Below are 24,426 nucleotides of genomic sequence, written 5' to 3' on the forward strand. Positions count from 1 at the left end.
CCTCTTAGCCACTTCTAAAGAGATCTCGGCAAAAGTATGAATTTCTTGCTTCTTAAATGGAGCCCAAGACTCTCACGCTCTGGGTCCCTCTGAAGCCAGGAGGCTGCTGCGTTTTTCCACCTTCCCTGGTTCACTGCCATCTACTCATCCCCCCTGGGCTCTCCTTCTTCCAAGCCTCCTGCAGATGGCTCTACTGGAGGGAGAGAGGACGCTGCCCTTCGCCTTTCTCATGGGAAGAAAGTGATCGGAGGACTGGGACCACATGGCATTCATGGGCATCCCCTATGCCTGGCCCAGTCAACACCACTTGTTAAGAAAAAAGCAGCAGCACCAAAATGCTAATGTCGCACTGTAGCACTGTCCTCCCGTTGTTCACTGATTTGCTCGAGCAGGCACCAGTAATGTCTCCATTGTGAGACTTGTTACTGTTTTTGACATATTGAATACGCCGTGGGGAGCTTGCCAGGCTCTGCCGTACGGGCGGGATGCTCTCAGTAGCTTGCCGGGCTCTCTGAGAGGAACGGAGGAATCAAACCCGGGTCGACCACGTGCAAGGCAAATGCCCTACCTGCTGTGCTATTGCTCTAGCCCATGCTAATGACCACTTAAAAATAACAACAAGCTAATGACCACTTAAAAATAACAACATACCTTGCAGACAGAGAGCAGCTAATTCCACAGCTGTTTCATACGGGCATTTCAATCTTGGAAGAAAAGAAAAGACATTATTTCTAAACGTGAATCTCCATATGCCTATGAACCCTATCACTGAAATTGTTTTTCAAAAGTAGTGATATGGGGGCATGATCTTTGTTCTTGGTCGTTTCTAATTTTGCTGTCCACGAGAATGCCAACAGGCACACTCATATAAACTCCCAAAGTCAGTTCTCTTGATATATTAGAATGACGTCACCCAAGTAGAGTTTGTATCAACCCCCTATGGGCGATTTTGCTGAATTTGGCAAGAATGGGGAAGTTTGGGAAATAGAACACGAAGTCTTCCCTTTGCCTTATTATTTTTAGACTAATTTTATCTTGGATGTAGTATGTGCATCTTTTTAAGCTGCCATAAATCTTTCTTGAAATGAGGTCACAGTGTTAAAAATACAGACACAATATCGAACATCGCCAGGCCGACTGGATACACTCAAGCATTCTAATAAGTAAAACCAAGACGCAGTTGGAAGAATGTGTGGCTCCAGTGAACTGATGGTGATCTTACTCACACTTAATATTACAAAAGTAGAAAACTAGTAACAGCACACAGAGACACAGAGCAGCAGTTTTCAAAGCCTTTCTGTGGAAGGGATCTAGCAGGGTCACTGTGTGGAGTATGGAGACCTCTGCATGTGTGTGCCCGGTGCACTCCCATTCCCCACCTCACTCCCAAAACAAGGAATGGGGTAGTGAACATCCCCCCCAAACTGTCCTGCTGGGAGGAGGCAGTGCTGAGGCCAGAAAACCATTCTGCTCGGAAGAGCATATAAAAATCAGGCTCAAGTATATGGCAACTATAAAGCACTGCACAGATGCAAGATGCATTAATATCTTCCCAACCTGAAGACAACTACTAGAGGTCTTTATAATGAAGAACACAGCAGAGAGAGGGGAGGGGAGAGAAAAAGAGAGAGAGAGAGAGAGAGAGAGAGAGAGAGAGAGAGAAAGAGACAGAGACAGAGACAGAGAGAGGGAGAGCGAGAATCAAAATCTTAACTGGACTATCAAAAAGACACAAGATTGGGGCTGGAGAGATAGTTCCAGCAGGTAAAACACACGCCAAAGATCTGCACCACGTGGTGAACACAGCCAAGGTATACACTGTACAATCTCCTTGTTGTATGGCAAAACACATTCCACCCAGATCATTTTTTTTTCTACAAGCACCAGTCTGCCAATTCCGAAATCACATTTTGAAGTCCCTTCAGCTGATATTCCAAATCAAAATGTAGTCTGGACAATAACACCGGGTGACTGCTGACACTGCTTTTTAAATTCCACGTGAAGGCTCAACTCGGCAGAGTCACTTTTCGTGTCACAGAAAAGCGTCAATGCACAGTCTGAGAAATGCCACAACGACAAAAGCCGTGACTGTGGAAGCCTCTTGTCTTCAGAATCAACAAATGATGCAACACAAAACCAGCCTCTTCTTTGTCCGTGCTTCCTGGGTGCACCTGCCATTGCGTAGTCGGGGGTGAGGCACTGGAAACCCACTTGGGGATGGGGGGAGGGGGAAGGAAATGAGATGAGATGTCTAAACGTCTTTATATCTGAATCCGGACAGAATCTCTTTACATTACTTAAGTGCAGATGGTGATGAATGGGGCTTTTTGACTCTGCAAATACTCGTAAGTGTATACATACTAATAAGGTATCTTGCTTGCAAACACAACAAAAGCCATTAAGAATGGGGCAGGGATGTGATCAGGGAGAGAATCATTCCCAAATGCACATCACTTAGGATATTAAATGCTCCTGGAAATGCTTCAAGCCATATAGTGATCGTGTGAAAATAAGGGGATGATGACATGATACAAGTATTAGACTCACTTTACAATGCCTGGTGAACCTTTTTTTTTTAAACTTTTTAAAAGGGAACACAGGTCAAAATTGTTTTTTAAAAAAATACCACAGTGAATTACTTAGAAACATACTATGATCTATCCTGGGTGAAGAGTTAGAACAAAAACATACTTACTTTCCTGAAAGAATGTCATGCCTGAGTTGTAAAACAAACAGGTACCTGACAAACATATATAAAAGTCAACAGAAGGTAAAGTTTTCCCAGCCACGACCCACCCTGGCTTCCTGTCCCCCCCTCCCCACCCCCTGTCCCCCCAGACTACGCTGCTGCATTGTAAAAAGGGAGTCCGAACCAAATGAGAACTTTGGTGGAAGCATCTCCTCCTGCAGCCCCGGGATGGCACCCAGCAGGTGGGGGATTCGCAAGATACTTGGAGGATGAAACATGGAACGCAGCTCTGGTTGCCGCCTCGGTGGGTGAGAGTCCAGCGCACACACAGCTCGGCACACAGGCATGCAATGTGTCCGACCCAACAGGCAGAGGGGAGCTCCCCCCACCTCCTGCTGGCTCAGCCTCGGCCAGCCCCACCAGCAGATTCCAGAAAGGGTGCGGCTGATTGTATTGGAAAGTGGACAGCTGACAGCAGTTAACAACTGCTGGAGGCTTTTTGTCTGGTGTGGCTGAACTTGAGACTCCTACACTTACATACACAGACACACACAGACACACACACCCCACTACACTCTCTCTCTCTCTCTCTCTCTCTCTCTCTCTCTCTCTCACACACACACACACACACACACACGCTCCCCTCTGCCCCCTCCTACCACGCACATGCCCACCCTCCCACACACAGCCCCTTAATCCTGGGATTAAACTGCTTCTGATTGAGGCAGAGTGATAGTACAGCAGGGAAGGAGGCACTATGCTTTTCACACACAGACCCAGGTTCAAGCCCTGGCATCCCACACGATCCCCTAAGCACTGCCAGGAGTAATTCCTGAGCTCAGAGTCAGAAGTAACCCCTGAGCATCACTGGATGAAGCCTGAACTCCCCTCAACTACCAAGATAAATAAACAAACAAACAAACTGCAGCTGGTTTTAGAAGTGACAAAAATGGGCAAGACAGCAGCCAATTATTGAAGTGGGGATCATTTAGGGAAAACTGGAGTCTGGGCTAAGTGTTTTGGGTTTGTCTGTTTGGTTTAGGGGCCACTCCCGGCTGAGCTCAGGGCTTACTCCCATGGGGCTCGTGAGAACATATGCCAGGGCTAGAAGCAGGGCTGGCCCCGGGCAAGGCCAGCACCTTACCTGTTGTATTCTCGCTGGCCTTGGGCTGAGAGTTTTTGACAGGAGGGTATGGAGCACCAGAACCTCTTGAGGGTTCTGCAGCAGCCACAGCTGCCCAGGCTCTTCAGCACGCACACGATTGGAATGTGACATGTGAAAGAGGTCCCCAGGAATCAGAGAGAGGTGCCAAGCTCCCTAGGAGTCTCTGAGCCATACAGTTCTGGAGAGGAATCACTGAGGCAGGAGACCTCTCAAAGTGGCGGGTTTCATATACCATGCCCAAGGGGAATCTGCAACTCTTTTTTTTGGTTTTTGGGTCACACCCGGCGATGTACAGGGAACATTCCTGGCTCTACACTCAGGAGTTACTCCTGACGGTGCTCAGGGGACCATATGGGATGCTGGGAATCGAACCCGGGTTGGCTGTGTGCAAGGCAAACGCCCTACCCTCTGTGCTATCACTCCAGCCCCACATTCCTTTATCTTTCAGGGGATAAAAGAAGGGTCTTCTCCAAGCCTGCCTCCAGCCCCCACAGCTGACGCAGCTTCACTGCTGTCCTGCACACAGACAATGACAAAGAGGCTCTGAGGACACCAGAAACAGCTCAGGCCAGGCAGAGAATCTGGCGGACAGAAGCACGCAGCCCGGGAGACTCTACACTTAACACATTCTGCTTCTACGCCATATCTGGGACTCGGCAAGATGGACACAGGCCAGTGGACCATGAAAGAAATTCAATGGGGCTAAGAGATGCCATGGAGAGATGCTAATAGCTTTAAAACTGTAGTCATCAAGGGAATATTCTGCTGTCCTTAAAATAATAATCATTTTTGAAATATTGGCAATTTGAGAAACACTGGTCCAATACTGGCTTCGCTTTTAATTTTTTTTGTAGCAGAGACAAAAACAGAGTTGCCAGACTGAAGCAACACACCCAAGGGCAAAAAAGAATGGAACCGAGAAAATATATGTTAATTTCTAGTCGCTAAGAAAAAGGTCAAACTGAGCCAAGTGTGAATTTCCAGCAGTCCACAGAGATAAGCACCAGCAGAGTACAAATAACAATGACAGCACACAGAAACAGAAGTGTCCCCCCACCCTCAACCCACCCTGCGAAAACCCAGCATGTAAGCCATAGGGACTACTCGGGGATCTTGTGCATTTTGGTCCTACCTTGTAAACTCTTCGTGAAGGTTGTTCGGTTCTGAAGAATAATATTTAACTCGAAAGTGCAAAGCATAAGCAGGTCCAACTAACCATTTGGTGATGGAAGGTGGAAGGTAACAGAAGGGACAAAAAGAAAAACATGTTAAGTCTAGGAACCCAGGGACTCTGACAGGGAGCAGAGATTGTACAAGGCTGGTTCACCCTTTCCAATTCCAATTAGGGAAAACTAAACTGGACTTTGGTGCTGACAAAGATGATTCAGCAAGTAAACCTCCTGGAAGAAAACCCCCGCTCATTTAGATTAACTGCTAAAAGCTGACATTTTACCTTCCCTGGGTTGTTGAGATATTTCTGATAATTTTTTTTAAAAAACCAAAACCCCCGAATACTAACTAGACTAACAAAGTGTAATTTAACTGCTGGCCCATAGACTGGTGCCAGTCTGTAAGTCTAGGAAAGTCAACTGGTCAACCACCTTGGTTAGACCCGCCAGTCTGCGGATTAATATACAAGACAGAGACAGGTCTGCAGGTATAAAAAGTTGAAGAAGGGTGAGCTAAAGGAAAGTACCGCATAAAACGGGAAATGTTCTTTAATCTAAAAGACCTTTAAAATACTTTTGAAAAAGAGAATATGAAACTGACAATTGGATCCACACCCAAATAATACTGAAAAACTGTGGCCCAGGTTAGACCAAGCTATCAAGGAGTCCTGCACACTCAGAGGCCAGCACTCATTAGAAAGTGAACACCATAGTGCAGAATCCTAATTTTGATGGACCTAATAACCGGTTCCCAGTAGCAGGGAATTCTTGGCTGTGAGGGAGTTACTTGAGAGTTGTCTAAGTTTTCTGATTTTTAAGTTTTTTTTTTTTCATTTCCCACCATTTTTAATGAGGTACCATGATTTACCACACTGCTAACGATATTTTCATATACACATCATCTCAATACCATCCTGGGTTGTTTTTTTTAATTTTAATAACTAATGAAAACAAACAGGCAAAACCTCTGTTTGAACTTTAAACTCTTAATACTCAGCCAGCCAAATGTAAAATGAAAAATCACCCACTTGAAATTAAATCTATTTTTTAAGTGTTCCTGAGTTCTAATGAAAACCTAACTCCTCAAACTTGACAAAGGTGTTGACTCCCCGAAAAAGAATGAAGTGCTTGCTTACTTTTCATCTGCTTCTTGATGGGTTTGGAATGATCCAGCCAGTGCTGAAAGAGAAGAAAATGCATCTTTAAGAAAGCGTTCATCTGCAAGATTATACATTGCCCGTATTCATCCTCTTCCACACACGGCAGTAATGCCTCCATGAAAGACAGGGATTAGGGAGAGGATGATGTCTGCGACTGAGGAATCCACACACCACTTGAGGTGCTATCTAAAATTCCTGTGAGCACACAGACGTTGGTCTGACTAGAGAGGCCTCAAGCTTTCCAAATAGGTGTGTGAGAGCTCTGTGAAGGCTTGGAGGCCTCACCAGGGCCACTAACTGTCCTTTTCTGAACTCCTCAAGTTACAATCCAGCAACCCCCATAACTCCAAGTCTCCGTTAGTGTAGCAACAACACAGCCACAATGCTGGAAGGACTGAAACACATGTCTGGTACCTCGAGGCCCTGAGTTCCTCCCCAGCACGATCGGGGACAGCCTCCCCTCCCCCCAGCATCCCTGGGCCTGGGCATTCAAACCTTCCAACCCACACAGCCTGAGCACTGCTTGGGATTCAAAGCCAAAACCTGAGGCCAAGCTGCCAAGAATTCCTCATCCTCCCTCAATCTGGAGTTCTGTCTCCCTAAACTCTAAAAACCACAAAACCATAGGGGCTGGAGGCACAGGACAGTGGGTGGAGCCCTTGTTTGCAGGCTACTGACCTGGACTCAATCCCTGGCACCCTGTATGGTCCCTGAGCACTGCTAGCACTGATCCCCGGCACAGAACCAGGAGAACGCCCTGAACACAGTTGTGTATAACCCCAAACAAACAAACAAAAATCCCCCCCAAAACACCATCTCTTAACCCCTGGTGCGTCATTTTCCATCTGAGAAACACTACTTTGGTCAAGGTGGACATTTCAACACTCTCGAGTTTTCATCCAAGGAAACCACTTCATCCAAGGAAAATTCTGAACTGTATAACACGCAGGAACGTGTCTCAGAGGTTGTTGATGAGCACAGGCCTGGTGGGAGGCTGGACCCCCATGAAATCCACCCCCTGGGTGTGAACATCAGACAAGAACAGTGGGGATCATGAACTTAAATCCTCTTTGCTTCTCAGGTGGATCAGAGTGTGGGCCCATTTGCCCTTACTAAACTTCTGAGACATAAATAAATGCCAAGTATGATTTTTTTTTAAGGTGGCAAATAAGGACCCTCCCCATCACTCTATTTGTTTTGTGGGAGGCTACACCTGGCAGTGTTCAGGGATCACTCACGGCTCAAAGGGACCCTGTGTGGTGCTGGGGATCAAACCAGGATCAGCTGCGTGCGAGGCAAAACCCCCAATCCACTGACTATACTACCTCTCCATCCCACCCATCCCTGCCCCCACATCACTTTATGTGAATGCGGCCCCCACTTTTGTCTGTGCCTGGGGAACTGGGAGCAACCCATGCAGCATCAGAATCGGAGGTCATCCCGCAGACTGCCCACAGCCACTCCAAAGCAATCCAGACGCGGCCAGTCTAACTATAAGAAAGGGCAGGATTCCACGAGTCCGCTACACCTCACGGAGCGCCCACACAGTGGCTGTAGGGGGGGAGGAGGAGGAGGAGGAGAGATAAGGAAACACAAAAGCCACGACGACGACGACGACGACGACGACGACGACGACGACGACGACGACGACGACGACGACGACAACGTGCTTCGCTGGAATACAATATGCTCTGAGTTGCGCCCCGGGAGGGCTCCGTGGGCCTCTGCCTCTCTGCTTCCGGCTGAGCCACTTTGCAATAAAAGCGGCCCGTCCCCGTCGTGGCAGGAGGCATCGTGCAGGCAGGCAGCCGGATGGCACCGTGAGTAAAAGCTCGGAATCGGAAGCCACCGACATGCGCCAGCCACAAAGACAGATGAGGGCGGGAAGACTCACCCCGTCAGGAAATAAATGGGTCCGTCTTCACAACCCAGCGAGACCTCTAGCAATTGCTGCCGCAAGAGATCCCACAGCACATGTCAGGAGGAGGGGCAAAACCAAAGGGCAGGCAGGAACTCATGGATATAAAATTATGACATTGTATCCAGACAGAGGCCCAGAAGGAACGAAAAGAAACATTTTCAGGGGAAGGAGGGTCAGTCTGTGAGAGAGCTATTTCCTCCGCACTATTCTGTTTTTTTTTTTTTTAATTTTATTTTAGTGAATCACTGTGAGATGTAGTTACAAGCTTTCATGTTTGAGTTACAACCACACAATGATCAAACACCCATCCCTCCACCAGTGCACGTTCCCCACCACCAATCTCCCCAGTAATCCACCCCCGTTTCCCGCCCTCCCCCTGCCTCCCTGGCAGACAATATTCCCCATCCTCTCTCTCTCCTTTGGGGCATTATGGTTTGCAATACTGAGAGGTTCTCATATCTGGTCCTTTATCTACTATTCTGTTTTTAATAAGGACACTCGTGTCGCCGCAGTGGGGAGGGAGGGTGGGTTGTCACTGGGCTATTATTACTCACTCTTCGGCTGCTCTCAGGCAGTTTTTAAATGATCAATGAGCCTCATTAGAATTAGAGAACTCCTTCAACCACGCTGAACCCCCACGCGCACCGACAGTCCTCAGCCAGGGGACCGATGTGGATCAGAGCACAGAGCATTTACTTTCCTGTCGAGGTTATGCTACTGGCGATTAAACCCAGCAGTGATCCGCTCACTTCAAAATGAACTAACCGTTACCAGGCAGAGAACGTTCTCCCTGCAACCAGCCTTCTAACCCTCGCAGCCTCTGAGCTTAAAAGAAGCGTCTTCATTTCTTTCATTCCTCCAGCTTCCTTCTATCTCCAGCAGAGTAACTTTAAGTTCACCTTGCCACGAAGACACTCGAATCCCGAGGTGGGGATAACCAGAGCTGCTTGGAAATTGGGGGTGGGGGCGGGGGACACACATACCCAGGGGCGCTCAGGAGTGACTCCTGATTGGCCTTTGGGGGGGACTACACACAATGCCAGGGATCATACTGGTGCAGCCTGCATGCACGGCAAAATCCTCCCCTCACATTCCCCCTACCTCCTGTACTGTACTGCCAACCCTCAAAGCTGTTTGTTATTTAGTTGTATTTTAGGCACGGTGATACACAGGAATGTTCAAAACGGCGTTTCATGCTTATGATGTTCCAACTCCACACTCTCGACCAGAGCGTCCACTTCCTTCCACCACCGTCCCAGGGTCCCCCTGCTCCTGCAAGCCACATCCCCACTCCCAGTACCCTGCAAGCTCAGCTCCCGAGACCAGTTCGGTTGCCTTGGGCCATCTGTCATTCCCTTAGCCCAGTGCTGTTCTTCACTGCTGTGATTCTCGACTCTGGCTTGCACCCTGTCATGGCAGTGATGCAGACCACTCCCCCCGCCCCACCCCCGCCCTTTCCCCTGCCGTGACCCAGGACTCGGAACCTTGGAGCAACTGATCTTTGACAGGCTGTGTCGAATTCAATACTTAACGCTCCAGTTTTCCAGCCATCTTCTCCTACCCAGAAATATAACCGAACGATCTCGGGGCTCTTGAAACGTTCATGATACAGTGTGAAAATTGCTGTCGGAGCTTTAGAAAATCTCCAGCAATTTCAGGGTTTACTAGCCAAACGTCTGTGGCTGGTGTGAGCTCACAGACAGATCACAACGGGCCTACACAGCTGGTCTAGCAGACAGCAGACTGCCGTTCCCTCTGGCCTTGCTACGAAAGGAGCTCCCTGTCCACTCCGGCTGGCCTCTCTCCTTCCCGCCCAGCTGCAGTGCCCAGAGGCCCGGGCATGTCTGGGGCTCGCTGAGCTGGGAAATGGCTCCTGGTGAAGCTCTTGGGTCCCAGGGGAGCTCAGCTTATGCTCGCTGGTCTGCAACAGAGGCACTGAGAAGCCCAGTCTAGCAGGATGAGATGAGAAACAGTATCTCAGGTCCGATCAGTTTGAAATGAAATGACACGTGTGAACCAGACATGGATCACCGGGTATTTTATCCTCGCAGACCACCTGGTGACTTGAAGACCCCGATACTCAGGCCCTATGAGGCACTGCAGTAAACAGCATCTGCCTCGCCCAGCTCTGCTAAGAGGCCTGTTCTCTGCAGCAGCGGCAGCAGCAGGAGCTGTCTGGGCTGGGAACCTGCTCTCTGGCTAAATATAGCCACACGACTGCCAGTCGGTCGGCTCCAGGTCTCTTAACAAACCATTTAAAGAGACGCTGGAAACAGACAGGTACACTTCTGAGTTCAAAGGGCAAGACATTGGACTCCAACGCTCGAACGGGTGTGGGAGAAAGTGGCTTCTGATCTGAATGTCTCATCCAAACTCCGTCTGGAAAACCTTTACCATAAATCAAGGGGAGAGATGACTTGGCAAGGCCCAACTGCCGTAATGGCACATCAGTTCTGGAACTCTGACACATGAGGTTGGGTGTGGAATCTGATTGTCTAGCCTGCACACCGAAGCAGCACTTGTCCCGTGACATTCAAGAGAGGCTCGGAGAACAAGGAAGCTCTCAAAACTGCCCGAAAGCACGACCCCTGGGTCCTCGCCATCAGGAGGACCCGGGAACTCCACGCCTGGCCTGATGAAGAGGGGATTTAAGTGAGAGCTGGAAGGGACCAAAGAGGGATACCAGTGTCTACGGAGCAAGAGGAGAAGGAAGGGAATGAGGACATCTGGAGTTTTCTGCGTGATACAGTGATTTATACAGAGTAACAAGTATATATTTTAACCCTGTTTCTTTTTTGTTTTTTTATTTCCTTGGTCCACACCTGGCAACGCTCAGGTATTACTCCTGGCTCTGCACTCAGGAATTACTCCTGATGGGATGCTGGGGATCGAACCCAGGTCGGCCGCATGCAAGGCCTTACCCACTGTACTATCGCTCCAGTCCCAAGATCCCTGTTCCTTATGCAGAGCTCCTGAAAGCCGTAGGATGTCCTAATTCAGGAGAATCAAAGAAAATTACTTGCTATTCATGACAAACATCTGAGTTAAGCTAATAAGGTGACTTTATGTGTTACTTATTTTGGGGTTTGGGGCAGTACTCAGGGCTTATTCCTCCTGGCTCTGGGCTCAGAGGTCACTCTTGGTAGGGCTTGACCCTTGTACTGAGAGGCAAAGCCCAGTACTCCAAAGACCTGCTGCTCCTCAGATCTGAGACCCCAGCCCGAGTCCACCCTACCCTGGTGCTCATCCTGGAATCTGAGGCACGGCTAGATCCAGCTGAGGTTCATCATGTGGAGGGCAGAAGAGTGAAGACTTCTAGGCTGGCCTGCCCCTCTGCAATGTGGCAGGTTGGGGCAGCATCCTGCTCCGTTCCATACCACAGGGCCTGAATGCGTATAGCCTCGGGGGCCAGGGAGGACAGACACATGTCCGATGCCTGCACACATGTTCATGCGACCTGCAACTGTCATGAAACAAGTTCAGCAGGAGGAAAATGAGGGGCCTTGAAAGGAGGTCAAGCCCCGGCTCCGTCCCTCTGTTTGCTTCTCCTCAGAGCTCAAGGGACCCAGCAACCACTCTCATCAATTCTCAGGAGGTCCCTGCCTAGACCCCAGGATGTGGCACTGCAGGGGACCCAGTCATGCTGGGGGCCACCAGGGCTATTCCCAGCAGTACCCTGGGGACGGCAGGGTGCTAAGGAGTGAGCTCCTGGCCCTGTGCCCTCTGAGTCATCTCTCCAGCCCTTGCTTTAACTTGTACAAACTTCCTAGTATCTCTGAGCCTCAGCATCCTCGTCTATGAAATGGGTGTGCTCTGCGAGCTGCTCTGCTGAAGCTCAGAGAAGCCCGTGAACGAAGTGCGCCGTGATCAGAGCGAGACTCAGTCAGGAGCAGTGAGAGAGAAGGCTGGGGGTGGAGGGTGGGAGCTCCGGTTCTCAGGAGACAGCGCCGGTGAGTAAAAATAGAAGAGCGGCCCCTGCTTTGAGCTGTGCGAAAGTGCACGCCAGAGGCAGACGGACGGGGGCCTCCGGGATTCCTGGGCGGCCTTCCTGCTTTGACAGGGAGAAAGGGAGACTGGGAGGCCCCAGCCCCAACTGCTAAAAATAGGGGAAGGCAGTAGACTTTGACCTTGTTGCCGGGCTGGCCTGGGCACTATGGAAACCGGGCTGCTCCCAGCAGGGAAAAAGGGAGTGTGGCTAGAAGCTGGGCAGGCTGGCAGCTGTGCCAAGAGGCCCGCGGTTGTCAGACTTCAGATTTCCTCATCAGGGACAGGCTGAGGGTGTCCATTTCCGCAGGCACCTCAATTCCGGGGCAATAAACCCAGGGCCAAGCAGATCGTTTCATTCTGGGCTCCCCACCCATCATCCAGCTTCTCCCCCGGAACACAACAAATTCCCTACCAGTGACCGGGTCCTCTAACCCCTCAGTCATGGGAGACACCCCAGAAGCTGGCTCCACTAATGCTGGCCGAGGAGTAAGTTGCTGCGGGAGGCCCTCGGGGATCCACACAAACTTCTCAGCACATCCCTGTGTGCCCTGAAAGACTGATCCCCCACACACACACACACCCTTAGCTAGCCCTGCAGGAGGAGACCAGCACCCCGGCAGATTGTGATAAACCCTTTCTCCTCCAGTAATTCCATAGCCCTGTAAAATGATCTCGCTCCCCTCCGCTTTACAGTGAGGACAAAGGTACCTCACAGTGGGTGCCAGAGAGCGCCTCCACTGGCAGTTCCCAAGCACAGATTTGGGTGGCGCTGTGCCACTTGTTAAAGCGACCTGCCCTGGGCGAAAGGCCTTGGTTGCACCATCTGGAGCGGAGATTCCCAGACTTGTGGGCCTGCCGCTCCCTCTCTAGAGTCATTCCGTGGGCTTGGAGACAGAGTGCAAAGGTGAAGGCCCTGGCTGCGCGTGGAGTGGGCCCTAGTCCAATCCTGAGCAAGGCTAGGGGTCACTCCTGAGCTTAGATCCAGGCCCTCGGCACTGCTGGGTGTGGCCCCAAATACACCCACCTCCAATTATCCTTCCTCTAAAGGAGAGAGAGAGAGAAGAGAGAGAAAGAGAAGGAAAGTGCCTCCCATAGAGAGAAGCTGAGGGTAGGGGGTGGGGGTTGCAGGATGTTGGTGGGGAGACGGGGGACACTGGTGGTGGGAAATGTACACTGGTGGACAGATGGGTGCTGGATCATTGTATGACTGAACCCATTATGACCAGCTTTGTAACAGTCTAAGTAAAGTAAGTAAGTAAGTAAAGGCCCTCCCGTTGATCGTCGATTTGCTCGAGCGGGCCCAGTAACGTCTCCATTGGAGACTTTGTTGTTACTGTGTCTGGCATATCGAATACGCCACGGGTAGCTTGCCAGGATTTGCCCTACGGGTGAGATACTCTTGGTAGCTTGCCGGGCTCTCCGAGAGGGGCAGAGGAATTGAACTCGGGTCGGCCCTGTTGGCTGCGTGCAAGGCAAACGCCCTACCGCTGTGCTATCACTTATCTCATGGATATCCAATTAAAAAAATTTTTTTAAAAAAAGTAATGTGGCAATCAGCTTAATCAGTGGCTGAATAATTAGCAGTACTCCAGTATTAAAAATAAATATATATCCTTCCTCCGAAAACCTACCATCTTCAGGTGCACAAGCAGGAAAGCGTGCCCCAATTGTACTTTTTTTTTTGGGGGGGGTCATATCCAGCAATGCACAGGGGTTACTTCTGGCTCTGCACTAAGGAATTACTCCTGGCAGTGCTCAGGAGACCATATGGAATGCTGGGAATTGAACCCGGGTCGGCCGTGTGCAAAGCAAACACCCTATCGGCTGTGCTATCACTCCAGGCACCCCCAATTGTACACAAAAAGTACAAGTGTCCCCGCCACTCCAGTGCCCTCACCGAAGGCAGAACTGTCTACTTTGGACACTAGATGTTGAAAAATAGGACAAAGTGTGTCGAAAGACTCGGGCTAAAGACACGGTTTGAGGGGGCCGGGGACAGAGCTCAAAGGGCTGGAGCACAGGCCCGATGTGGGCAGGGTCCGGACTGGATCCCTGACACTGCATGCCCACTGCAAAGCCGGGCCCAACCCGAGTAGCCCTCCAGCACCCATGGGCCTGAGTGTGAACCCTATAGAGCGGACAGTCTAGCCTGACTGTTCCCAGGATTACTGAGCGTTGCTTGAGAAGGCCCCGCTCTCCCCTACTAAATTCTGGAAAAGACTAGGTTCAAGATTTGTAGCGCGGCATCAAGAGTTAGGAAAACGTCCTACGGTGCAGGTCTAAAAACAGGATCGGCAGAATCAGACACAAGATGAACCAGAGGTTGGAGGAGTGAACTCCTACGGCAGGGACCGGCTCAGAGAACCACCGACAGGGAGCAGAATGGCAGGGATGAGAAGCTCCTGCTTGGGGGCCCAGAAGGATAGACCAGTGGGTAGGGAATTGGCCTAGCATGTGGTCGACTTGCGTTCGAGCCCCGACATCCTACAGGGTCCCCCGAGCAGAGCCAGGAGTAATTCCTGAGTACAGAGCCAGGAGTCACTCCTGAGCCATCGCTGGGTATGATCACCCACCCGCACTCAAACAGCTCATGTGGCCTGAGGGGTAACTCATTCCACCCACAGGGCCTGGATGGACGGCCTGAAGCGGAAACAGAACTGGGCTGGCGAGAAGGAGCACCCCTGGGAGGGGAGGAAGCACAAGGCCAGGTCCAGAGACCGGGGCGGACATGACCGCAGCCCGGCCAGGAGGAAGTTCTCCAACTTAGCAAGGGGGACCGAGGGGCAAGGAGGCCTCTCGGTTTGGTGACAGGGGACCCCAACCCCAGGTCCCCTGACCCTTATGGAGGGAAGGTGCTGGACCAGCCTGACGCAGGAGTCTGGCTGGGAAAGAAGCTGGATCATGTAACCCAGAGTCAGGGCCTGAGGGCAGCAAAGGTGGCAGCCAAGTGGGCAGAGGTCCCCAGCCAAGTCAGCCAGGGAGTCCCCACCTGGGCTTGCGGGAATTCAAGCAGGTGGTGGGGGATGAAGGGAGAGGGGAGGGGTCCCCAGTAATGAGGACTAGCAGCAGGAGGGTCTGTGGCAGAGAGGCTGGTGTGTGTCCCCCTTCTCAGCAGAGAAGCCCCGTGGCGGGGCTGACATGCCCACCGCCTTCCCGACTGAGTCCCTGCATACCTGAGATCAGGAAGCGCTCCGGGATGCTCCCCCCAACCCCCTTATTTTTTTCAGATGAGGACACTGAAGCCACCATGGAGGAGGTGGCAGAGACTGTCCAGGCCGTACACCCAGGGCAGTGCAGGGCCGAGAGGATGAGCAGGGCTGATGCAAGTCAGGGATGGGACTCTGATTGGGGGGGGGGGGGGGGGGGGGGTGGAGGGATGACTCCACGGCCCGCACAGGACTCGCAGGGAGACACGGGCAGAGACACAGGCGTCCTCCCTGGAGAAACGCATGGGCAGGAGGGGTGAGGAGACAGGCTGGGAGGGGCAGGGAAGGGAACGCAGGAAAGATGCAGCCTGGTGGCTGCAGTCTCCTGAGCAGGGGGCTGCAGCTGACTGGGACAAGTTGCTTGGGGTGGGGACCACACAGGGCAGTGGGGGGCACGGAGGGTTCCCGCGGACAGTGCAGGGGCTGGGCTGGGCCGAGCCTGTGCTCCATGCCCTGCACTGGCGCCAAGAGACACAGCGCGACTCTCCAGCACGGCTTGGCAGCCCTGGAGAAGCAGCTGAGGAAACAGATGGGCCTGCGAGCCGAGGGGACAGTCACGGGGGCGGGGACGCAAAGGACAAGCGAGGACACAGGTGAGCGAGTGGGCTGCGGGTGGGAGGAGTGGGTGGGGAAGATGAAGTTGGGGGCGGGGAGGCGGAGGAGGCGCAGCCACTGGAAGGCAAGGCTGCCCAGGCAAGAGGGCAACGGGAGTCACCAGAGGCCTTGAAGGAAGGGTGGTGAGGTCAGAGGTCAGAGGTCAGCCTGCCAGGCAGTCCTCCGAACTCCAAGAGGATCGAAAGAGACAAGGCAGAAGGGGGGGGGGGGGGGAGTCCCTCTCCAGAGCCCCTGGTGGTCTGGCGTCCGCTGCCCAAAGCCTGCAGCTGGGGACCGCAGAAAGAATCAGGAGCACAGTAAGAGACCGCCGGAAGGTTCACGGGGGCAAGCAGGGATGGGCCATGTCCCCGCGGAGTGGGACCGCTTCTTCCTAGGAGGCTCGGCATTGCAGAATCCAGTCCCGTCAGCCCGTGGACTCCTGCTACCCTAACCACTGCTATCCGCTCGGTTCTGGGTACCGACTTCAAGTGCCTTCCCACAGTGGGCACAATGGGCCTTGGAAAGTATCTAAAAAGTGTGCTTTGGGTTAAAAAAAAAAAAAAGGCTTCACTGTATATGAGAAGTCCCCTCTCTCCAAGGGACCTCTCGGGCACGGCCCTGACAGGCCTATCGCCTTACTTTGCCTCATGCTTTCTGAACGTTTATAACCACCGGTTCATATGTCTCACGCAAAGTGCTTAAGGCGCAGAAACGGGGGCGTGTGTGTGTCACAATCAACGCTTATCTCCAGATTGTTGAGCGAGTTACCTTTGAAACCCGAAGACAGATTTCATGGGGAGTGAGTCTCTGGGGAAAAAAAAAAAAGGTTTTGGGATCAGACTCAGTATACTCAGAGCACTGGTGCTGTGCAGGGGTTCACCAGGCCACACAGCCACACCCAGGGCCTCACCTCTGGAAGGCCCAGATCCCCTGGTACTGGAGTCGCCCCCTGGCCCCCCATTCCTCCATTTCCAGAGTGGGTCCAAGCTGCATGGAATTGTTCTCATGCTTCCACTGCGAACAGTTCCATCTCCGTCAAAGCCTGCAGTAAAGCCTTCGCTGGCTTAGCCCAACCTCCTGGAGGCTGCAAGATGTCTCCTTAGCAATGCCAGGACCCCCAGCCGCCCATACCTTGCTCCCCACCCTCCCCCCGACACACGCTGTCTGGCTGGGATTCAGCCATGTTCACAGTGCCTCTTCCACACATTACACAGAAAAGCAGCACCATTAAAAGAACTTCTGTCGGGCCTGAGTGATAGTGATAGAGCAGTGGTCAGAGTACTTGCCTTAAAGAACACCGACCCAGGTTTGATCCCTGGCAGCCCGTATGATCCTCTGAACCCACCGGAAGTGATTCCTGAGTGCAAAACCCAGAATAAGCCTAGCACTGCTGGGTGTGGCCCAAAACCAAGGAAAAAATAATTCTGTTATTTCTCCATTCCTACTTGCTCTACGGGTCCCGGGACTGAGATCTCCAAGCCTACTCGGATCAGGGCTTGAGCATCCTCCACCCAGATCCTCCAAATTCCAGTAGGCGGGGGTCACACCCACCAACTGGCCCCCTGGCGCCGTGTAATCCCATCAACGGCCAAGACTCAGAGACTATAAAACCCAGCTCCCGGAAGCGCGTGGCCGCATTTGCGGCCCCTTGACATCTTATCATCTCATTCCCACTTTGGACAAACTGGCAGGCTACCGAATGTAACCTGCCCACACTGCAGAGTCTAGCAAACTCCCCGTGGCGTGCCCAATATGCCAAATACCAGTAACAATGATGGGTCTCATTCTCCTAACTCTGAAAGAGCCTTGAATATGGCACTTTTTAAAAAATCTCAGGGCTAGGACGAAGGAGACGTTACTGGGGCCTGCTCGAGGCAATCGACTTCCTCTACAAAGGTACCCATGCTGTATTCACCTGTTTGAAAGCGTTTCCTAAATACATCCCGGTACCCCCTAGAGCCTCACATTCTCCTGGTCTTCAGCCTCCTCAAAGGCAGGAAGCATGAATACATTTCCCCGGCACCATCCCGCCAGCCCTACATCAACTGTGTTTGACTCCCGTTTTCCCCCACCAATTTCAGCAACGCTGACGTAAAATCAGCACAAAAAAGCTGTCCAGAGATGAATGGAAGGAATACATACCGCCACCTGGGTGGAGTCAAGGAACTGGAGGCCGAAGTAATCTGTTTCCACCAGGTCCAAGTAGTACACGACCTGATCAAACAAATCCTGGCCTTTGGCATGTTTCTGGAAGAAAACGTGGAGAGAAGCAAGTTTAGGATTGAATACCCAGGGAAGAAATAAAAAGGTTCTACTGCATGTAAGCATGTGCTCACACATGCTTGTGCATGCACGCGTGTGTGCGTGTATGCACACACACACACACACACATACACACACACACACACACACACACCAGCCAGATCTGGGTTCAACTCCTGATACCATATGCTGCCTCGAGCATGCACAGAAGCACTCCTGGAGGGTCCCAGCACCCGGAGTGGTTCAGTGAATCTGTGCACCTTAGGGCCCTGGACCGAATAAGCTGGCTCAGTGGGCTGAGTCATTGGGTCTCCTGAGCACTGTCTAAGAGTCCCCCCCCGTCCCCCCGCCCTGCCCCCCTTCAATACAAAAGGCAGAACTAAATTGGACTGTCAAGGTTTGCGACAGGGTGATAACACTTGGGGGAAATTAATTACAACCAAGGCGGGCTGAAGGGGGTGTTGGCAGGGAGGGGTGGTGGGTGGGAGGGAGCCCTGGAGGGTGTCCAGAGGCTGGCAGGACTCCCTCTCCTCACTGGGCAGCGGGACGAGGCCGTAGGGCTTTCTAGTATTTTCTCCAGCGCCACTTCCTGCGCTGTCTGTGTATGTCTGTGTCTGTGCCCCGCTAAGCAGCAAGAGCCAAACTACAGCTCATAACCCAGCCCGCCCCCCTGCCCCCGGCTGCCCCTCCTGATGGAAGGCTCCCTGGAAGGAGCAACTCCCCAGAAGCAGAGGGTTCAGGGTGTGCTGGTGTCCTCGGGAACATGAGCCACCAGAGAGAAAGGCTGCGGCTGGGGCGCACCGCGCCGATCAACATCCCAGAGCACTCTATCGGAGGAGAAAGCGGAAACCAGGAACATCCCTGTGACAGCATGTGCCCGCCAGACTTCCAAAGACGTCAGGGTTCCACCACCTGAGGACATGTAGGAGTCACCTAGGGGCCCCTGGGCAGGGCAGGAAACCAAGAAATGAGCAACAACGAAGACTGTAGGATGGACCCCCTGAATGGCTTTCTTCCCCGATCGTCTTTCATTGTCTTCTGGCAGTTGGTAGAACCTGAAATAACTTTGGTTTTTATTTATTTATTTATTGCTTTTTGGGGTCACACCCGGCATTGCACAGGGGTTACTCCTGGCTCTGCACTCAGGAATTACTGCTGGCGGTGCTCAGGGGACCATATGGGATGCTGGGAATCGGACCTGGATCCACATTGTGCAAGGCAAACGCCCTCCCCGCTGTGCTATCTCTCCACCCCCGATAACGTTGTTTTTCAACCCACTGCTCTGGGGCCCAGGAGATAAGGCCTGGCATGCACCTGATCCAAGTCTCATTCACCACACCACATGGTCCCCCAAGCACTGCTGGGTGCAGCCTGGAGGCCCCCTGAGTGCCGCCAGTTTAGATCCTGGAGGTCCCCACATTGTCCGGGTCATCCCAGCTTCCCAGCGCCCGAGCAGCACTGCGTCCTCAGGCCCTTGCACGGAACCAACAAGCCCAGCTGGCTGAGAATCATTGGCAGGGACCCCAAGAGGCTTGAGACGGTCCCAATAAAGTACCCAAAACTGGCCCAGCTCTGGGTGCATTTGCATGAAGACGGAGGGGTCGGCCCTGACTGCCCCCACGGACAGAGGCAGCCCCCGGGCACCTGCAGGCAGCCTGTGGTTCTACAGCCCATATCCACCCTCATGCATCACAGACTGGGGGCGCCCTGTCATGTCTCAGGCTTCCAGAACAGGGCGTGGGCCACCCCCACCCCACCAAAGACAAAACAACCCACCATGCTGGCATGCGTCTCCTAGCCTTCCATCCTATGGCCGTTCAGAGCCCTACACTGCCTTCGGGGCCCGATTATCTGGGCATCTGGGCTTCGTTAGGCAGGATCGGATGACAGGAAGGGACAAACTGGGGTCTGGTCTAGGACGTGCCTCTACTGTGACCTTCATTCCTAGCTCCACCGAGTCCAGGCCTCCTGCACGTCCCCCACAGCTGCCAACCAAATGCGGACATGGCGCCCTGAAAGGCATGGGCTGATCTACAGCCACACGGCCCCGAAGGCGCCAACCTCATGTGAAGCGCACGGGTTGCCCAGACCTCGCCAGTCCAGCTTCTTCCCTCTGTGGCTCTCCTTCTGCGGGCTGGGGGCTGAGGAGACACGCAGGGAGGCAATTCCAGCCCCCAAACATCTATGCATGAAGAGCGAGGTTAGCTGGGGTTTCTCCATCATTTCTGATCTTTTCTGATGCCGTTCTAAAAGGGCTCTCAATTTAGAAAAAATTGAGGCAAAAGATGGGAAAGAAGCTGCGGGGGGGAGGGTAAGAGAAAGGCAGAGTGAAGGTCCTTCTGCTGTGCCAAGACTGGGTCCACTCCTGGCAGCGTTGAAGCTTTGGCAGTGAGGGAGTGGTAGGGAGAAAACGGTCCTTGGTCTCCTGGGCAGAGAGCATCCCCATGGCTCCTTCCAATGGCTACAGATGAGTTAAGGAGGGACAGGATGGAGGGACCTCCGACCTCAGGCGCCAGTGAGCGTGACAAAGAGGACAGGTCAGAGACTTGACCAGCCACCGCTCCTTCTTCATGCCTTGCAGTGTCTACTCTGAGAACCAAGAAGGCTCTGGAGAACTCAGTATACCTGTGTTGCCAGCTAGGACCACACACACAGCCATGACAGCACCCACACACACACCCACACCCACACCCACACTCACACTCACACTCACACACACATGCCCAGGACTACCCCCCCCCCACACACACAGCCTAAACAGCACACACTTACACACACACACACACACAGGACTACCCTCCCCCAACAGCCAGGACAGCACACGCACTCACACACACACACACACACACACACACACAATCACAGGTCCAGGACTACTCTTACCCCCACACTCACACACATGCCCAGGACTACACCCCCCGGCCCACACACACAGAGCCAGGACAGCACACACATGCCCAGGACTAGCCCCCCATACACACACACACACACACACACACACACACACAGAGCCAGGACCACACCATATTCCCCTATACAGACACTGTTAGGGGCCGGTATCCAAAAGACCCTAATAATTTCAGCCAGGCAGACACACAGACACACACACACACACCCTTGTTCCGAGCTGCCACCCTCCTGCCTGCCTCCCGCGCTCACGCTGTCTCTGTGCTGAGTCTGGCCACAGTCACGGGCACATGTGGGGTCTGGGATCAGACAGGCCTCTGAGACAGACCCAGCAAAAGCGCCAACAGACAGAGCTTTCACGCGCGGCAGCCTGAAACACGGGCACGGGCTCATTAAAATCTTCTCAAAGGGAGAATTGCAGAACAAGAGCCCGGGGAGCTGGGTGGCCCTCCCAAGGCCGTTTTTACCTAAACACAATTTTGAGGCGATTAAGTGAAGTGCTGTCTAGAGGTTACGATAGATGTGTTAATGTGACAACACCGCAAGCCACTGCTCACTGCCTCCTCTGCAGAAATGAGATCTTCCTCTCTGCCACAAATCCCAGCCCACAGGCTCCTGCAGAGACAGCGCAGCGGGATGAATGGAAGCAGCCCTCACCCAGCAAGCCCTTGGGCAGCAAAACATCCCCCCAGAAGCTAAACCCCCAGGACTCAGTAGTACCATATTTCTCCCTGCCTTTTGGGGGGCCGGGAGGAGAGAGGGTCTCCCACACAGTGCTGGGGAGGGGGAGGGGGCAGGTGCCACTCCCAGCCTGAATATTTGCGCCTGAGGATGCTGCCCAGGGCCCTGTGATGCTGAGAATCACAAGGCCCACCCCAGAGGGTGACCAGAGACACACCCAGGGAAGTTTAGGAGGCCACTTGGTGTGGGGATTCACACAAGAATGACCTGCCCCCTGACCCTTGTGACCCCCGGCCCCTTGCTTGTCCTTCTTTTATTTATTTGTAATTTTATTTTTTTGCTATTTGGGTCACACCCAGCGATGCTCAGGGGTCACTCCTGGCTCGTGCCCTCAGGATTTCTCCTGGCGGGGCTCGGGGAGACCATCTGGGATGCTGGGGATTGAACCCAGGCTGGCCACGTGCAAGGCAAACGCCCGACCCTCTGTGCTATCGCTCTAGCCCCTTGCTTGTCCTTCTGCAGCACACACAGCGTGTGAAACCTCCCTCAAGGCCAGGCCACCATCCTGGAAGTCCACGACGCCACCCACTGATCGGCAAGCAATGGTCTCCAACACAGCAGCAGGGCAGTGAGCACCACCCTCGAGGTGGGAGGGAGCACCTCCCTCTCTGCCCTCTCATTCCTCTTCCCGGGCCCTGCGTCTGCGAGTCTGGCTGTGGCGGTTCCCGTGGCTCTGTCAGGAGCCCAGAATAACCAAGCTCATTAAAAACCTGTGCCAAGTCAAAGCCCGGTGGTGGCGGCGTCAGCGGGAGACCGAGCCAGGCAGATAGCCAGTGGGGAAAGGGGTGGCTGGGGCGCTGCCCGCACAGGCCATTCAGACACCTCCTGCATCCCAGTCACAGATGGTCCCACCGCCGGCATGAGCAGCCCTACGGGGCCTCTCATGGCCACCTGTGGCCTGACCCAAGCACCGTGCAACAGGGTGACCGCAGCCTCAGGAGAACAGAGCTGAGACGCCCGCCCGGCCTCATTAGAGTCATCAGCCAGATGGGCAGATGACTCCCGGAGCCTGAAAGGAGGAGATGAGCCACAGGAGAGGGGACGGATGCCAAGGATTGAAACGGAGATGCTGGGCACCGGGCAGGCAGCCACCGGCCACAGGAGGCCTCTCCTTGCAGCTCGCAGGGCTCCCCTCTGCCCGAACAACCCCCACCCTTGCACCCACCTTCACCCTAGCCTGAGCAGGTGTGCTCCTGCAGAGCGGTTGCCCTGAAAGCCCATCATCCCTGTCTGCAGAGAGGCCGCCCGCAGCGCGGATTCTGGACCATCAATCCCACGCCACCCAGCCATGGGACATCTCTGCCAGGCCGAGCCATACCCTGGGCTCCAGTCACCGCAGAGAGGGGTTCTCCCGTGCTATGACATGCACTCCAGCACACACAGCGAGCGGGTGCTGACCTGGCAGCTCTGCTCGGGCAGTTCCTCGGTTTCTGGGCTGCCTTCTTCCTCCAAGCCCATCCCAGCCCGCCTGCCACAAGAAGCCAATCCCCGCACGTTTCAGGAAGTCTGTGTTGCTCCACTGATTGCATTTGTGGGGTGGAGGGGGCCCACCCATCGGTTCTCCAGGTTTCCTCCTGGTTCTGTGCTCAGCAATCACTCCTGGTGGTGCCGGGGGGATCCTGTGCCGTGTTGGGATTGAACCACGATCTGCTGCAGGCAAGTCAGGTGCCTTAAGATCTGTACTATCTCTGTCTCTCTGGGCCCTATTCAGTTTCTTGGGGATGTGCCCCATGCTTGCACCCACCCATTTCACCAGCTGACATTCTAATTATTAAGCCCTAATATCCACTGGCACTTACTATTAGGAAAGCACTCATCAACTCACTTTTTGTTTTTGTTTTGGGGCCATTCCTGGTGGTGCTCAGGGTTTATTCCTGGCTCTCTGCGCTCAGGAATTACTCCTGGTTGGCTCGGGGGACCATACGGGATGCTGGGGATCAAGCTCCGGACAGCCGGTGTGCAAGACAAGCACCTCACCTGCTGTACTGTCACTCTGGCCCCACCCAGCTGACACTCTGAAGCTCCCCAACACAAATGCTGACGAGGCTCACAAAGCAGCAGCAGTTCCCGACGGTCTTCAAACAACCCACTTTTAACAAGTCTGATCTTCCCATTTCAACTCTCTGGGGGTTTTTATAGCCAGCTGAGTAGGACCTGAGTACCTTCCATCATCCCTCCTTCCAGAGCCCCGGCTCTCTGATCTTTTTGCGGGGGTTGGTAGGAGAAGCTAAACCCAGGGAGGCTCAGGTTCTATTCCCAGCACAACTGGGGGTGGGGGGAGCAGGGAGGAATTCCCTATAGTGCTCAGGAGACCATGTGCTGAGCAGGGATGAAACTCAGGTCCCTCACAAACAAAGCAAGAGTTCCCACCCTCTGAGCTAATCCCTGGCCCTCCCCCATCTGAATGCAGACAAGGGCACTGGACCCTGGGATTTGAAAACATATAGCACTGTGGCCTCATCTTTTTATTTTTTTACTTTGCTTTTTGGGTCACACCTGGCAATGCACAGGGGCTACTCCTGGCTCTGCACTCAGGAATTAACTCCTGGTGGTGCTCAGGGGACCATATGGGATGCTGGGAACCGAACCCGGGTCGGCCACATGCAAGGCAAATGCCCTTACCCG

General features: G+C 53.2%; 1 protein-coding gene across 5 annotated transcripts in view; it reads right to left on the reverse strand.

The window, feature by feature from the left end:
- Nucleotides 1-24,426, reverse strand: part of EPB41L4B (erythrocyte membrane protein band 4.1 like 4B) — a 164,620-nt gene that overhangs the window by 102,156 nt on the left and 38,038 nt on the right. For all 5 annotated transcript variants that reach the window (XM_056117022.1, XM_056117021.1, XM_056117019.1 and 2 more), the window contains exons 2-6: nt 18,034-18,138; nt 6,160-6,202; nt 4,987-5,065; nt 2,696-2,740; nt 652-704 (exon numbers count right to left, since the gene is read on the reverse strand). In XM_056117022.1, the coding sequence (XP_055972997.1) occupies nt 652-704; nt 2,696-2,740; nt 4,987-5,065; nt 6,160-6,202; nt 18,034-18,138 (325 nt within the window). The remainder of the gene's footprint in view (nt 1-651; nt 705-2,695; nt 2,741-4,986; nt 5,066-6,159; nt 6,203-18,033; nt 18,139-24,426) is intronic.

This window comes from Sorex fumeus, unplaced genomic scaffold (genome assembly GCF_029834395.1).
Source record: "Sorex fumeus unplaced genomic scaffold, SorFum_2.1 ptg000034l, whole genome shotgun sequence".
Lineage (NCBI taxonomy): Eukaryota > Metazoa > Chordata > Mammalia > Eulipotyphla > Soricidae > Sorex > Sorex fumeus.